General features: G+C 41.6%; 1 protein-coding gene across 1 annotated transcript in view; it reads left to right on the top strand.

The window, feature by feature from the left end:
- LOC119059998 (uncharacterized) overlaps positions 1 to 12308 on the top strand; it is a 182473-nt gene extending 170165 nt beyond the window's left edge. The window contains exons 5-6 of the mRNA XM_053663963.1: positions 7481 to 7561; positions 9907 to 12308. Of these exons, the coding sequence (XP_053519938.1) occupies positions 7481 to 7519 (39 nt within the window). The 3' untranslated portion in view covers positions 7520 to 7561; positions 9907 to 12308. The remainder of the gene's footprint in view (positions 1 to 7480; positions 7562 to 9906) is intronic.
- Positions 12309 to 15321: the final 3013 nt, after the last annotated feature.

The following is a 15321-nucleotide window of genomic DNA, read 5'->3' on the forward strand; positions in this document are numbered from 1 at the left end:
CCCACTAAATATCTCTGAATATGCTGGGGCCTAAGGTAATGAAAACTTTATCATTAGCTGAAACCTCATTTGCTTTTTTTTTAACTGAGGACTATGAAAGAAACTTCTTTGTAGCTTCTATGTGAACAAATTTAGGGATGGGTGGTGTGCTCTTACTCTGTTTACATGTAGGGCAGTTTGCTTGCTGGTACCTAATCTTCTCACTGACACAATCTTCTCTCTTCAGATTTATCACATTATACATGGTATAGTTTGGAAAAGCCCTAAAGTTGCTCTGCAAAATCATGCTTTGCTATCACCACCAACTATATATTTAGTTCCTCTCTGAAGAGTGTTATTTGAAACACCATTTAATCAACTTCTCATTACCATCCTTGTACCTTGACATTGAGCAAGGTAGCTTTTCATAGTTTGTAGTCTAGCCAGGAAGTAGATGTTGAGCTAGGGAGGAATTATGGGTATCCTGAGAATAATGAAGAAGTTCATGTCACAGGAGTTTATGGCAGGTGTCTTGACCTCGTCTGGGGTGTTTGAGAAAAGTTTCTTGGAGAAGAGATGTTTAAACTGACACCTAAATGAGGAGTAAGATTTAGGTAGGAAAATGAGACAGGAAAAGGAAGGGAGGTTTCCCCGGGGGAGGAACTGCCAGCGGTGGAAGCCTGGATTCATTCACTTGCCTCTGTTCGTGACAGTTTTCTTGCTTTTGGAACACTGGGGTGATTCTTCCTGTAATCATCCATGTAACAGTTCTGTGAGTCATCGTCGTCGACACAGATTGTTTCTTTGAATGTTAGTAACTTTGGACAGACTAAGACTGAACGAATGCATCACTCAGTCTCTTAATGAAAAGGCCGTGCTGACCCCATCCCCCCACCCCATAGACTAAGGGCTTGTGGAAGTGGTGCCCCCTGCCACTCGCTGCCAGCTGAATAGTTATGTTGTCCCTAGATATTTTTATGGTGGCCGTAGCATCTTTCTCTTTGTCTCTATAGTATTTCACCTGCTTCCTGTGGAAGCCAGGCGATAGTCTGGACCAGAGGTTAGCAAATTACAGCTGGAAGGCCAAATCTGGCCTGAGACCTGTTTTTATAAATACGGTTTTATCGGCATGTGGTCATGTCCATTTATTACCCTTGGCTGCTTTTGCACAATAATGACAGAGTTGAGTAGCTGCAAAAGATATCAGGTGCCCTGCACAGCCTAAAATACTGTTTGGTCCTTTACAGAAGATGTTTGCTAACCACTGGTTTAGGCATAGTCCGTAACCAAGTGCTTCCTACAATTTCTTTGTTTTGCTTGGTGTTCCTTCTCATCATTTCCGCAGCCATCTGTTTGTCATCTCTGTTGTCTGATTTTTCTTTCTTCTCTCTCCCCCTTTTTAACCAGTTATCCCGGGCACATCACGTGCCATCCCATCACACCGCGTGACTGTCAGTGTTTGCGACTCCTCTCCTCCTCAGTTTTGCTCACTGCAGATTCTTGGAGGCTTTTCCCATCACTCTCACTTCTTAGTGGCCTGGGGGAGGAAAGCATACACTCTGGCTCTACTAGAAGAGCTGTGTTTAAAGTCAAGCCCCGCCACTTATTAAGTGAGCTTAGGGATGTCATTGTCCCTCTCTGAACCTCAGGCTCTTTTTCTAAAAATGAGAATAATACTACAGCTGCCTTACCTTTATTGGGATTGTTCTAAGGACCACGGCATGTAAATACCAGCATATCTATTTTTTTTTTTAATGATTCTAGAGAGTGGGGAAGGGAGCAAGAAGAAGAGGGAGAGAAATCTCCATGTGAAAGAGAAATGGCACTCGGCTGTCTCTTACATGTGCCCTGATTGGGGACCGAACCTACGACCTTTCAGTTTGCGGGAGGACATCGAGCCCACTGAGCCACACCGGCCACAGCCGTCGTTTATTCTTGTCTGTGAACCTGATGGTGCCAGGTGGCTGACTCCATTCACTTACGTGTACTGGTGAAAAAGTTAATTTTACTTTTAAATTTATTGTGATATAAACGTGTGGGGTTTTCTTAGTATTTTGAAATTTTTGCTCAGGTAACACTAAAGAAACTATCATTACTAATAACAGTTTGAATAAGAAAGCATGAAGCTTAAGTTATCTGCATTGAAGTATCTCTATAGCACGAAATCAATATTACTGAATAACACTGCTTTTAAATGTATTTTTACAACCCGAAACACTGCATTTTTCAGAGCGAAGGAAGACCAAACGATAAGCCTAGAAGTTGGAGACATTTTATTCCTGGGTCGCTCTCCCAGTCCCCGGCCTTCCTTTCCTCTCCCCTCCCCTCTAAGAAGGACATGTGACTGCATCAGGGACTCCTCCTCACTTCCCTTCTGTATTAGTCATCAGTAGTTACAGAACAACATCACTACAAACTTTGCAGCTTAATCGGTGTACAATCTATCTCGGTTTCTGTGGCTCAGGAGTCTAGTCATGATTTAGCTCAGTATTTGGTTAAGGCTGCAGTCAAATGTCAGCTAGGCTGCTCTCTTATCTGAGGCTCTACTTGGAAAGGATTTGCTTCTGAGCTCATGTGACTGTTGGCAACTTCTTGTGGGCTCTTGGGCTGAGTGCCTCACTTTCTTGTTGACTGTGTCCTGGAAGTGGCCCTCCCATGACTCATACGATGGGCAGCTCATCCTGTGGCACCTGGCTTCTTCGAAGCTAGCAGGGGACAGGATCTTATAGTAGTGTGGACAGTACAATATTATGTGATGTAATCACATGGATTCCATCATTTCTACCTCGTTCTGTTGGTTACAAGCCAATATCAGGTCCTCCCATCACCATCCTCACTCAAGGGGAGGGGATTCCACAGTCGTGGATAATGAGAGACCCGGATCCTGGTAGCCATTCTGCAGTCAGCCACATTTGAAGCTGGCCAGGAACATGGCTTTTCTTCATCTTACCCTCCTCTCTGTGCATCCTCTTACTTAACTAGGAGCATGTTTTCCATCCCTTCTGTCTTCTTTCCTCCTTCTGACCTGCGGGGAATTCAACAACCCCAGGTGGCTTTTCCTTCTCTCTTTGGCTATAGAAATGCAAGAAAAAAGGTAGTAGAAATTCTCAGTAAGCAACTCTCACACTATTGGGCCCTCCCTTGACAGCTAGAACTTTAAGTGTGTGACGCCCTCCCTAACAGGCGTTTCTAAGTCATAATGTGGCTTATGTTGTATAAAGGACCTAAGTATCATCTTCTCAGCCTTTCTGTCTTCTGGTCACTATTGTCTTTAAGTAAGCGCTGAATTCCAAATCTAGTTCACTTTCATGGTGCATCCTTTTAGGATCTCTCGCTATTACTGTTTTTGCAGTCAGTAGCAGTTTTGGTTCTTTTACTCTTTGGCCCTGTTGACTGCCCCTTTGTATAATTTCCCTCTTCTCTTCAATCATTCTGGGGTATGTCTTGCCTTTCCATGGCCTGCCCTGGTCCCCATCAGTCTTCGGTTACTGCTCTTTCTCCTTGATGAGAAGGCAGTGTCATTTAGTGGGTAAGGACGAGTATTGAAGTCAGGTTGCCTGGGTTTGCAGCCTGACTTCATTGCAGCTCTGCTCTTTATTAGCTGAGGAATCTCGAGCAAGAGATTCAGTTTTGTGTCTATATGGCTGGTATTAACATTTTTTATTTTTCCACTGGCCAAAAGCTGCTGCCACTCTTACTTTCTCCCAAGATAGAGGAGCAATTTGCACTTTCTTCCCAAATGAAACTTGACCCCGATCCATTTGTTGGTCTCCTGGTGAAGTGAGCTGGAACGTATTTAAGCCTAGGAGGACAGCTCTTCTTTAGTGAATGTGATTGTCGCCTGCTACTTGCTTTGCCTCCTAAGGATGAGGACAGTATTCTTATAGTAGCAACAACATTTAAGGAGCACTCACTGTTTGCCATGACCCTTATTAAAGTTTGCAGGCATCATGTCTTTTAACCCATGTAGCAATATTTAGCTGTAGTACTGCTATTACTTCCGTTCTATAGAGGAAGAAACTGAGGCTTAGAGAAATTAAACAACATGCTCAAGGACTTCAGAGAAGACTGGGGAATGAGGTTTTGTGTGATTGCAAAACACATGCTCTCAATGACCACAGGGCACCGTCTCCCATAGAGGCAGCCCAGACCCTCTTAGTGAGGTAACTCCTTAGGGGGAAAGAGCCCAAGAATCCAAAACAATCATGTCTTATGGGCGTAAGAGCTTTTATCCACTTCTGCAGCCCCAGTGCAGATGCCATCCCCTAGCCTCTTAGCTCTGAGTGCCCTTGCTTTTGATGCTCGCCAGACTCCTTCTGCCTTGGGAGCCAAGGCTGCCCTAGAGAAGAGACCATTCATTACAAAAGGAGCGTATTCTTTTTGGCCACGTATTTGTGTGATTGTTATGGAATCTCAACATTGTGCATGAAGTATGAATAAGAAATACTGGGCATTGGATAAACCCATGCAGGACTTATATATTGTATATTCAGAGCATTCCCTTTAAATGCATCAGCTAACTTAATTGCTTACCTTCTGGTAATACTGCCTTTGCTCTGCATTCTTTTAAATGAACTTCATCTCAACCACCTTACACCCCTTTCCCCAGCTCCAATACTTTAACACAGGGACTTCTGCCAAATGGTTAGTTCATTAAAGTCAGTCGTTGAAGTCACTTGGAATTCTTTTAAGTAACCATAGTGGTGGCAAATTACCTCTTTGAGGATAAATTGGATTCCATGGATCTATTAAAATATTTTCCACTCTAGAAAATAAAGTGGTTTTTGTTCAGAAATCAGGAGTGACTACACTGAGATGAGACAGATTTTCTTGTGGGCAGTAACCGAACACTGATTTTAGAGTGAGTACTCAACTCACTCCCAGCACTCAGCGTCACTGGGTGAGTCCTGTGGGGGATGCGTTAGAAGGGGTCAAGGAACACTTTTTAGATAGGAAATTCTGTGTAAATGTTGGTATTGCCTCACCTGTGTGGCCTTTTTTTTTTTTTCTCGAAAACACCTTACAAATCACACTAGTGATTAGACTGTCACGTGAAGCTGGCCTAGGTAGTAGGGTGCCTGCCATTCTCTGTGTGGCTTGTATTCCCCGTAGACGTCTGCTGAGTACTTGGCATTACGGTGTACGCCAGAAGAATTAGCACTGATAGAAATGATTCATGACTTCTTTTAAGAATTTATCATAAAAAAACCTCAGCACTGATATGAAGAATGCTAACAAATGCATACCTAGAGCTTTCTGTTTGCACCGTAGTAAAGGCTACCAACTAGGGTGGGGATTTTTATTTCACACTTCAGAGCAAAATAGAAAAGTTTTATATTGTTGCCCAAAGTATGATTTGAACATCTCTCAAGATGTTCACACAGGGGAAGGCTCTGAATTTAATGGACTGTGTACCATAATTGCAGTGGTGACCATGAATTTGATAGACTGTCATACTTGGACTAGAGAACAGTAGCTGCAGTCATATTTTGGGGACATATAGTGCCCTATGATGGGCACTATACTGCATCATCTCTAATCTAAATAACTACTCTCCAAGATATTTCATAGACTTGGAAACTGAGGCTCAGAAGGATTAAATTGCCTAGCAAAGACCACACTGCAGTTAAATAGCAGAGGTAGAGTTCAAGCTTATTTATTTTAAACCAGTAATGAAATCTTCTGCATTTCCCATCATTTTAAAAGGCATCTAAACAATGCCAAGTGACCAGGCAGCTAAAGCTATAGCTAGCCAGTGAGCATGTTCCTTGACTCCCCAGTCCTTCCCTGCTATTCTTACTGATGTTGGCAAGTTCTTTCTTTGTTACTAGGAAACCCTGTAGATTTACGTGGTGTTTGCTTCGTTTTCTCCCTCCTCTATGTCACCCACATACCGTATACAACCACCGAGCGGTTTGGATAACCTGAGGTTTCTGTCTATTCTATAACTGAAGCGACTCTGTCTCTCATGGCACATCAGTGTATGAAGTCATTTTACAATTATTGTTAATCTCTCTAAGTGACTTAACACTGAGGCTTCAGACGAATAAAGTTGGTAGATCCTTATTTTATGTGTTGTCTACTTGGAGCCAAGTGTTCTTCATCTGAAATGAGTGATTAGTTGCATCCTGACAGGTAGAAGTTGAATGTTTTCATTGGGTGCCCTTCTGTGAAGGGAAATAAAGCGGAACTTTCTATTCCTGGGTTGTAGACCCTATAATGTTATGAAATTAAAAGACAAAAAGTAAAATATTCTGACTGACGTCCTCTTGGAAAAAGGGAGGTACTTTGCTGGGCATATTCCATTATTTCATGAGTTATATAAATCTCCAGCATTTGGGTTGGACATACGGACAAAATAGCAAGTCTGATCATTAGGTATTCGGTGTTCTTGATGCTGAGATAATGTCCTTGTCAGATCGCAGCGCACTTGACTTTGGCAGATGGTATTTTTCATTGTATTTGATACTTAAAACCACACGGTATAGTAGGAGGCATTTGATCCTTTTTCAGAAACGAAGAAATTGAGATTGGGAAAAGCTGAAATGATTTTCCCAAGCTCACATGGCTACTAAGCGGTAGGAATTCTTTTTTAACTTTATTTTTTATTGTTTACCCTGTTGCAGTTGTGCCCATTTTCCCCTTTTTGCCCACCTCCACCACACCCTCACCCCTCTTTCCCTCCAGCTGTCACCACACTACTGTCTGTGTCTATAGCGGTAGGACCTGGCACCAAGGTTGTACCTCTGTGCATCGTCTTTTGGTGGTTTGGGTTGCCTAATTATTTACCTTTCCTATCCTGTAAGTTTTCAACACTTTTGAGAAATAGAGCAAGCATTCAAATGGGAGTCAACATAGTACCATAATTACTGATAAAGCAGAATTAGAGAACACAGAAGTGCCAGTTACTTCCTTCTCTAAAACATGCATTGGGTCCTAGAAACCCTGACCTAGTCACCCAGCGACAGCTGGAGAGAAGCTGGGGCAGACAGAGCTGGCTGGCCTCTCAGAAGCAGGAAGCCCGTTGTCTTGTTTGCTGTGTGGAAATGAGTGGGCTCCAGGTGGCCCCTTCGGCCTAGCGCAGTGCAGTGGCCAAGCACTGAGCCAGCCCTTTTTCTAGTCTTCCCAGGCAAATTAGTCTCTCAGGTTTGAGAAGAAGGAAGGAAGGGATTGGGGAGGACAGACAGAAAGTGAGTTCCTTCATACTGTTTTCTTCTGAGGAAACAGACTACAGATCTCCTCCAGAACACAAAAGGGTGGGTATTACTGGTGATCTCCATCCCAAAACCAACAGTAGAAATACTGCTGTTTAATTTTTGTTTCTCTTGTGGTAATCTTCTATGCTATTCTCTTCTTCCTTTTTGATTGAAAAGAAAAGAAGAGGCAAATATTTTCTTTTCTCTGTGTTTTGGGTATAAAGGAAGGAAAAAGACTAATGTAGAAACCAAGAAATGGTTTTTATGTGACATATAACTAACCATATTCCTTCTCCTCATGACAGGTGACAGAAATGTACTGGAACAATGGGAAAAGCCAGTAACTTATAGGAAGCCAAGATGACGAGAATTTTTTTAAATCATCAGTAAGTAAAATTTTGTTAGCCCTCCAGAATTCTTTTGACTACCTGTAAGAAAATTCTTATATGGCATGAGGCTTTCCTTTTTGATTCAGAAATTAAGTTCTCATGAAAGTGAATTGTCTCCAGAGAGAGAGACAAAACAGAACAAAATCTGGGCAGTTTAAAGATCACAGGGGCTTGTATAAAACCTTACAGAATAAAATGGAGAGAAGACAGGAACCTGGATCAGATATTTCCGTGTTTCTTCTAAGAAGCAGTTTCTTCATTCTTCTAACTTGCCCTTTAGAAGGGAACAATTGAAGCCTGAAATTGCTAAGTAACAGCTAAGATTGTGGTGGTTGTTTTTATTTTAAATCTCACCCACCTAGTTTTCAAAGCACATTTTTTATTGAACCTTTAAAAAATGTCTTGGATATTTCAAAACATTCATTCACGTCAGTTCCCTTATGTAATCTTAAAAAATTATTTTCCTTATTTCTTCTTAGCACCATAGGCATTTATGGTTTCTACTGAGCCAGGGATGAACTTGGATTGTTGCAAAAGTTATTCTTGTCCATTTCAAGCAGAAACTTGTGGATAGAAATCTGAGAGACTTGCCTCTGGATTAGGAAATATTGACCTCTGTCTTAATCAAGTTGAATAGGGTATCTTGGTAGCTTTGAAAGCAAACATGGAAGTAATAATTAACAGAGACATTTTCACCCAGGTAGAATGTTCCAATTTGTAATTTCTCTCATCAGAGTGGACCTTATGCTATGTAGTGAACACCTCTAGTATAGATGAAATTTTGACTAGGGAGCTACTAGGTATATAATCTTCAAATGTTTAAATTGTACAACCTCACATTGGGTTTAAATCAACACACTCAGTGGTTTGCTGGATACTTGGGAGTCGTGGGTTCTGATGGTGAATTCCCATATGAATAAGTCAGGCTTACTCCATCTTGGGAGTTGACGATCAAGCCTGAACGCACAAAGTTATCATTTCCAAACAAATGTGGTTGAGGTTATAAGAAATATACCAGGTGGGGCAAAATTAGGTTTACAGTTGTGAGTATGCAAAACACAGTTTATTCTTGTATTATAATTATTGTATTATTTTCTATACGAACAGCTATTAACTTACTTTTACCCCACCCTGTATTAAATACTCAGGGAACATTCGGGAGAGAGAAGCTACCTGCGTGGCCAGAGTGGGCTGGTCAGGGAGGGCTTCCGAAGCAGGTGGCATTGGAACTGTGTATTTAACGATGAATGCCTTTGATCTAAAATAACTTTCTAAAAATTATAAAAATGAACAATGCTATTTGGAACTTTAAAAATGTAGAAATTATTAAGAGTAGAAAACTCATCAATATTATCACTACCCAGAGATATCATTATTAATCTTAGGGGTTTTTATATTCTGCCATACTCTCTCTGTGCCTAGATCAGACACACAGTTTTTTTCCTCCCTAAAATGGAGCATTATAAATATTATTCTGAAACCTGATTTAATTGACAGTATATCAACACCATGCCACATCAATAAATATACATCCATATCATTCTTTGGTATTGTTATATAGCATTATATGAATATGTAGTTTACGATGTACTTAACTACATTAGTGGGCATTTTAGTTGCTCTCAACTTTTCCCTGTAATGAGCATCTTTGTTCATGAACTGAGTGTGGTGCACTTACCGAATTACTTGTGCAGGATATTTGAATAGAGTTGCGATGGCACTTTAGGGAAGGAACACTAGGTAGAAGAGACAGCTTGAGCAAAGGGGCAGAAGTGGGAAGGGAACATCCCATTCTGGGGAAAGGCTGGCCTTGTAGTTCAGTGGACTGCAGCTGGGCCCTGGCAGTAGTGCCAATGACGGCAGGGGGCAGAAGGTAGAGGGTCTTCCATGCTCAGCCCTTTATTCATTCTCAGCTGGGGGCCATACTGTAATCTATATCATCCTTCAAATAAAGATTCTGAATACCTTCATTTTTTCTTAATTTTCCTTATTTTGGAGAGAAGTAAAAATTGTTAATAATTCTGCTTTCCAAAACATTTCGAGTCTTAAAAATCAACCCATCAGGGAGCGAACAGATAATAGAAGCCGAGAAAGGCACCTACGTCCATAGAAAAAAACTGTAAGAGGAGAGGAGCTTACGGTCTTGAAAAGTAAAGGAAACATCATTAGTAAATGTATCTTCTATGCTTTATGATTAAAATGTAAAGATTAGGAAACACATATTACAATAATAATGCGGTCCTATATTTACTGGGCGCTTCCATGTGTTTGTGTGTACCTCACTTTACTTAATCTCTCAAAAAGCTTCTTAGCAAGACTCTAGGATTATCTCCATCTCGCAGTGAACTGGAGGCCTGGAAGGCTGGCTTCGGAGAGAGAACACCACACCTGGAGTTCTGGAGTTCAGGTGCTGCTGTGCCCTGGGCAGGTCCTGCTGGGATGGTGTGAGGACACAGTTAGCACAACCTCTGAAAGGTTACAAAGACAGCATAAAGTACCATAGATGTGGGGGGACTGCCTTTTATAATTGGACACATTTTTTTTTATCATTAATGGAAGGAAGAAAACATTTCTCTAGCTATTATCTATTGCCTTTGTGGTGATTATGTTCTTGTCAAACATTTGCTCTTCCTTCCTACCCCCCTCCTACCCCTGTGTGAGGATTATGCTTTCCCACCCCGTCCAGGGTGGATCCCCACGCCATGGCCCGAGGACTCAGTGTGGCCCATGAAACGTGAACGACGACACATGCCATTTCTGAGAAGCTTTGATAGACAAGGCCTGGTTGTGCCATCTCTCTGTTCTCTTTGCCGTGAGACCAGCGTGTCTCGGTGAGGGGAGCTGCTTCTGCCTTGGTGGCAGAGTGAAGAGGACATGGAGGCCAGTCACAGCTCGCCTGCAAGGAAACAAACAGGAGTCAGAAAGAAACCTTTCCCCAAGGTCATTGGCCTCCAAAATACTGATGCTATTTGTTGCTGCAGCCTAATTTAGCCTGAACTGGTATATTACAATTGTTGTACTGTATCTTTTTCTTACATGGAAGAGGCAAACCTTCACCAGAGATTATTGCTTCAAATAAGGCATTTTCTTAAGGTATTTAAGTTTGACCGTGTTGACCCTTTATTTTTTTTAAATCTCCAACCCTTTGTAGAACATGTGTTAAGGCCTGGACATCTGGAGGTTTAAAATAATCCAAGTCCCGGACCCAGCCTTCGGGAGTCTTAGGGTAGGATGCCATGTGTCCCAGTAACTACAGGACAAGGCAGAGGGTCAGCGCCCCAGGAAAGGGCCACTTTGATAATCCGTGAGCTGTGCTCATGCAGGTGTCCTCACTTTGTTGTATTGCCACTCTTAAGATGTTCTTTGTGTCATTGCCTTATGTTAGTCAAGCTTTTCTTCCCCTTTCCTCTTCTTCCTGAGCATGTATTTATAGAGATTTTATGTATTTATTTTTAGAGAGAGGGTAAGAGAAGTAGAAAGAGAGGAAAAGAAAATTGATGTGAGAGAAAAAATAAATCGATCAGTTGCCTCTTGTAAACACAAGATCCAGGACCAAACCTTCAACCCAGGCATGTGCCCCAACTGGGAATTGGACCTCGACCTTTTGCTTTGCGGGACGATGCCCTGTGGGGCCACACCAGCCAGGACAGCATGTATTTCCTACACCGTTTAATTTGTCACACATGGTGGATTTCCTTATTCTCAGTTTGTGTTCTTAGTGAAACAACTTATACTGGTTCATTTGGTACTTTAGGCTATATGGCCTTTCTTTTGGCATATATTATAAATTCTTTGACTTTACAGTTGACATATCTTAACTGTTCCCCCATAATATAAATTGCTTAACACACTATTACAAACAAATTAAACTCTTAGTAAATTATTGACCATTTTATTTGATTTTTCCCCCTGATGTTATTGGTTCTTTTCTTCATGACACATGAATTGCCATTTATTGTTAGAGTTCTCTTTTCCTTTCCTTTTTTTTTTTCTTTATGGTATCTGACATGTTTAAGGCTATGCATGGGAGAACCAGTGTATCTTGGCTTAGTAATGCATTACCTCAATTTGGAATAATCTGGAGTTTGTATATCAGGTCCTGTGCCTCGTAATCCGCCGGGTGTTCAGGAGACCTAACCTGATTTTATATTCCTAGTGTCTCGTCCTGGCTTCGGACCAGGAGCGAAACCAAAGCGCCTGGAGGTCTGACGCGCAGTTTCTAGGTTAAAGCAATAACAAAGCTGCTCCCTTCCTTTATGAATTCAGCTTGTTTTCTGTCTTGTTATTTCTGACCACTTATTCGCTTTCATTTCAAAAGGCGCAGGATGAATTTATTCTTAAAGTCCCATCTTGAACCAAGGGCTTTCAGACCTTTTTGTCCAGCACTCACAGAAAGAAATGGTTGCAGCCTCAGTCGGTCAGGAAGGAGCGCCCAGAGCCACTGTGGCCTACTGGTAACGGTCTGCTCTTCAGGTTGGGTGGTGGGTTCATAACTATTGACGTTGAAGTTATTTTTCCTGACAGATATATTGAATATATTCTCTTATGTGTGTTAAGTACTGCATAAGCAAAAATGTTTTTAGCCCTGGCTGGTGTAGCTCAGTGGACTGAGCGCGGGCCTGCGAACCAAAGGATCACAGTTCAATTCCCAGTCAGGACACATGCCTGGGTTGCAGGCCAGTTTCCAGCAGGGGACTCATGAAAGGCAACCATACACTGATATTTCTCTCCCTCTTTCCTTCTCTTTGCCTCTAAAGATAAATAAATAAAATATTTTTTAATGTTTTTAAGTGTAAAGCACAGTGAATGACGTTAAATGCATTGCCCGACTTACGTTGGCAGAACTGAGTCACATGAGTGAATTATTTTTGTGTTAGTGAGTTTCTTTGTAACACCTTAGAAGGCATTTTCATAGGTAGTACTCTTTTTATTCAGTAGGGCAAAAGAAACTTTTAATGAAGATGCTATTTAATGAAGATGCTATTTATTTAATGAAGATGCTATTTATTTAATGAAGATGCTATTTATTTAATGAAGATGCTTGATTTGCCAGGTGATCTTCATGTAAGCTAAATGAAGGATCAGTAGAGTTTTAGGCTTGCTGAGAAATACATTCTTTTGCTCTGCCACAGAAAAGTCCCTTCTCAAGAAGATTCAGGAAGTTAGTATCTGACTGGAGACTGTGACGGCCCACCAGTCCCTCCCTGCGCAGCAACCTAGACATTCACAGAGTCTGAAACATGAGCTCTCTGCCTCCTCAAATGTAACCCCACTCCTACCCGGCTACCGTAGTAGACATTATAGTTTCCGCGTTGGGGTCAAACATATATGCCTTTGAATCTGGCTTTCACTGATCTTGACAATTGATTTCAGGCACCAAAACCTTCTTGACCCCCCAGTTTCCTCATGGATTTAGTGCAGTTTTTAACACCTGTCTTGCTGTGTCACGTACAAATTAAATGTAAAACAATGTGTGCACCGTGCAAGCCACTGTCACCACTAGATACAGAGTAAATGGATCACATTGAGCATCTTTTTCTTGTTCTAGGTGGAATCTCAAATACATTTCCCTATAGGAACAATGTTATGAATGGGGTTTGAGTATAATATTAGAAATATCAGCCCTGGCTGGTGTAGCTCAGTGGCTTGAGCACGGGCCTGCGAACCAAAAGATCATGGTTTGATTCCCGTCAGGGCACATGCCTGGGTTGCAGGCTAGTTCCTAGCAGGGGTCAGTTCCCAGCAGGGGATGCACAAGAAGCAACCATACATTGATATTTCTCTCCTTCCCTTCCCTTCTAAAGATAAATAAATTAATTAATTTTAAAAAATATTATTAACATTATCCTTCAGATAAGTCATGAGTTTAGTAGGCCTTTAAAGAGTGGCCAGAGAAACTGGTCTCCACATTTCGTCTCTCACAAAATGCACTTTAAGTACCACATAAGAGATCATTCACTTAAGACTCGAAAAAGTGAGCTTTTAGAATGTAATTTATTAACCAGGTTCAAGACTGCTTAGATAAGCTTTCACAGTAGATATAAAGTGGGTTTCTTGATTAGTGGTGGTATTTATGGGCAGGCAAACAAGCCCTCCATCCCACTTCAGGGAAATTGACTGCCCTCTGGAGAACTTACTGGTTTTCCTGCCAGTCCAGCTATTAGTGCCAGTGTGGAACAGCCAAACATGGGACCGTGGCCACTAGGGTGGGTGCCTGACCCCAAGCTGGAAGAGTGTGATTTGTTCTGTTGAGAATTTTGAAAACTATAACTGTCAAATAGTCCCTTTTTGTGGCATGGCAAGGAGTTAAGTGTCAGAAGGCAGAGTTCAGGAAGGAAGAGCGAAGCCCAGCTGTAGAAGCGAAGATGCCATCTTGTCCTGACGGAGCTCCCTCTGAGCTGATCCTAAAGCTCAGCTGGGGCTTTCCTGTTGCTGGGTTATTCAGAGTCAATGCGTCCCACCTCGCTTTCACTGGTGTTGCTTCAAGTGCCCTTTCTGTTAACAAGTTAAAGAATAGTGCTGACTAATTCATTTGGTTGTTTATACTGGGAATATTTAAGAAGTCAGTGTCTTTGTCATGGGCAATTATAATAAATATAATTGCACAGTAGGATAGATTTATGGCAGAGCTTTTTGAGAACAGTGGTAGCATTTATTCCCATCTCATAAAGTATACATAAAATATGTATTAGCACTAATCACAGGATACTAGTGACTGTGCATGTGTGTATAAGTCTTTTGACAGAGGCTTGCTCTAAGGCAAATGTCATATAACTTTTGATTTTAAACCACGTAAACAAATGGATACTTAAGATGTTTCTAGTAGTTATGAGTGACCTTGAAGAAGTGCCCTTTGCTACCATTTATGGTTGGGAGCACTTGTACAGTAATCAGGTAGGTGTCCATAGCTATACCATGTGCATTGAAAGAGACATTTCTATTTAAGGAGGAACTGGTACTTTGTCAAGATTATCAAATATGTACATTTGTGTTCCTTACATGAAAGGGAAGATAGGATGACTTAATGCTTTTCTTCTCTTCACTAGGTTAGTGTTTGGGGAACTGAGATTTTGTGTGACAACAGGCTTGTAAACTTTACTTCCCTTTAGGAGCTATCAAATTTGCACTTTTGGTAGTAGCATTCTGTATTGTTGGAACGTGTCGTAAAGAGCAAAGACACGTTATCTGCCACTTGCGTCCTGCTTGCCAGCCAGTTTGAATAGCTATAATATTTGTTTATTCTTGATGTGTCACGCAGTCAGAAGGAAAGTTTTACTTTCTCTTTTGTGATTGTTATATAACTCATACTATTATGTCAACAATGACTATTTATTCAGAATCTACTAGATCCTGGGGAGATAGAAGGCCCTAGATGGATTTTTGTCACCTGGTGAGAAAGAAAATTCAGCAATCTCAAAAAGAAGTAAGGTCCTAAGGTTCTGTAAGTCAGTTTTGAGGTGGGGATACAAAGAAAAGGTCAGTAGGCATTCAGAGGGGCAGAGTGCCCCAGGGCGTCAGCCAGTGAGAAGGGTTTCAGGAAAAGCAAGGGTCTGAGTGTTCTGGAAGGTGAGGACTGGTAAGGAGCGTGAGGGAAGGTCGTCCCACGGAGGGCACCGTGTGGGCTCAGGTGTGCGGGTGGTAATGTGCGCGCTGCCTTAGGGGACACCAAGTGGGTTGGGTGGCTTATTTTGCAGAAGGTTTTTTTTTAAGTAAAAGGTGGGTTTTGGGAAGGTGGAGGCCAACTTTTGAATCACTAA

Source organism: Artibeus jamaicensis, unplaced genomic scaffold, assembly GCF_021234435.1.
Source record: "Artibeus jamaicensis isolate MK-2021 breed Jamaican fruit bat unplaced genomic scaffold, CSHL_Jam_final contig_332, whole genome shotgun sequence".
Lineage (NCBI taxonomy): Eukaryota > Metazoa > Chordata > Mammalia > Chiroptera > Phyllostomidae > Artibeus > Artibeus jamaicensis.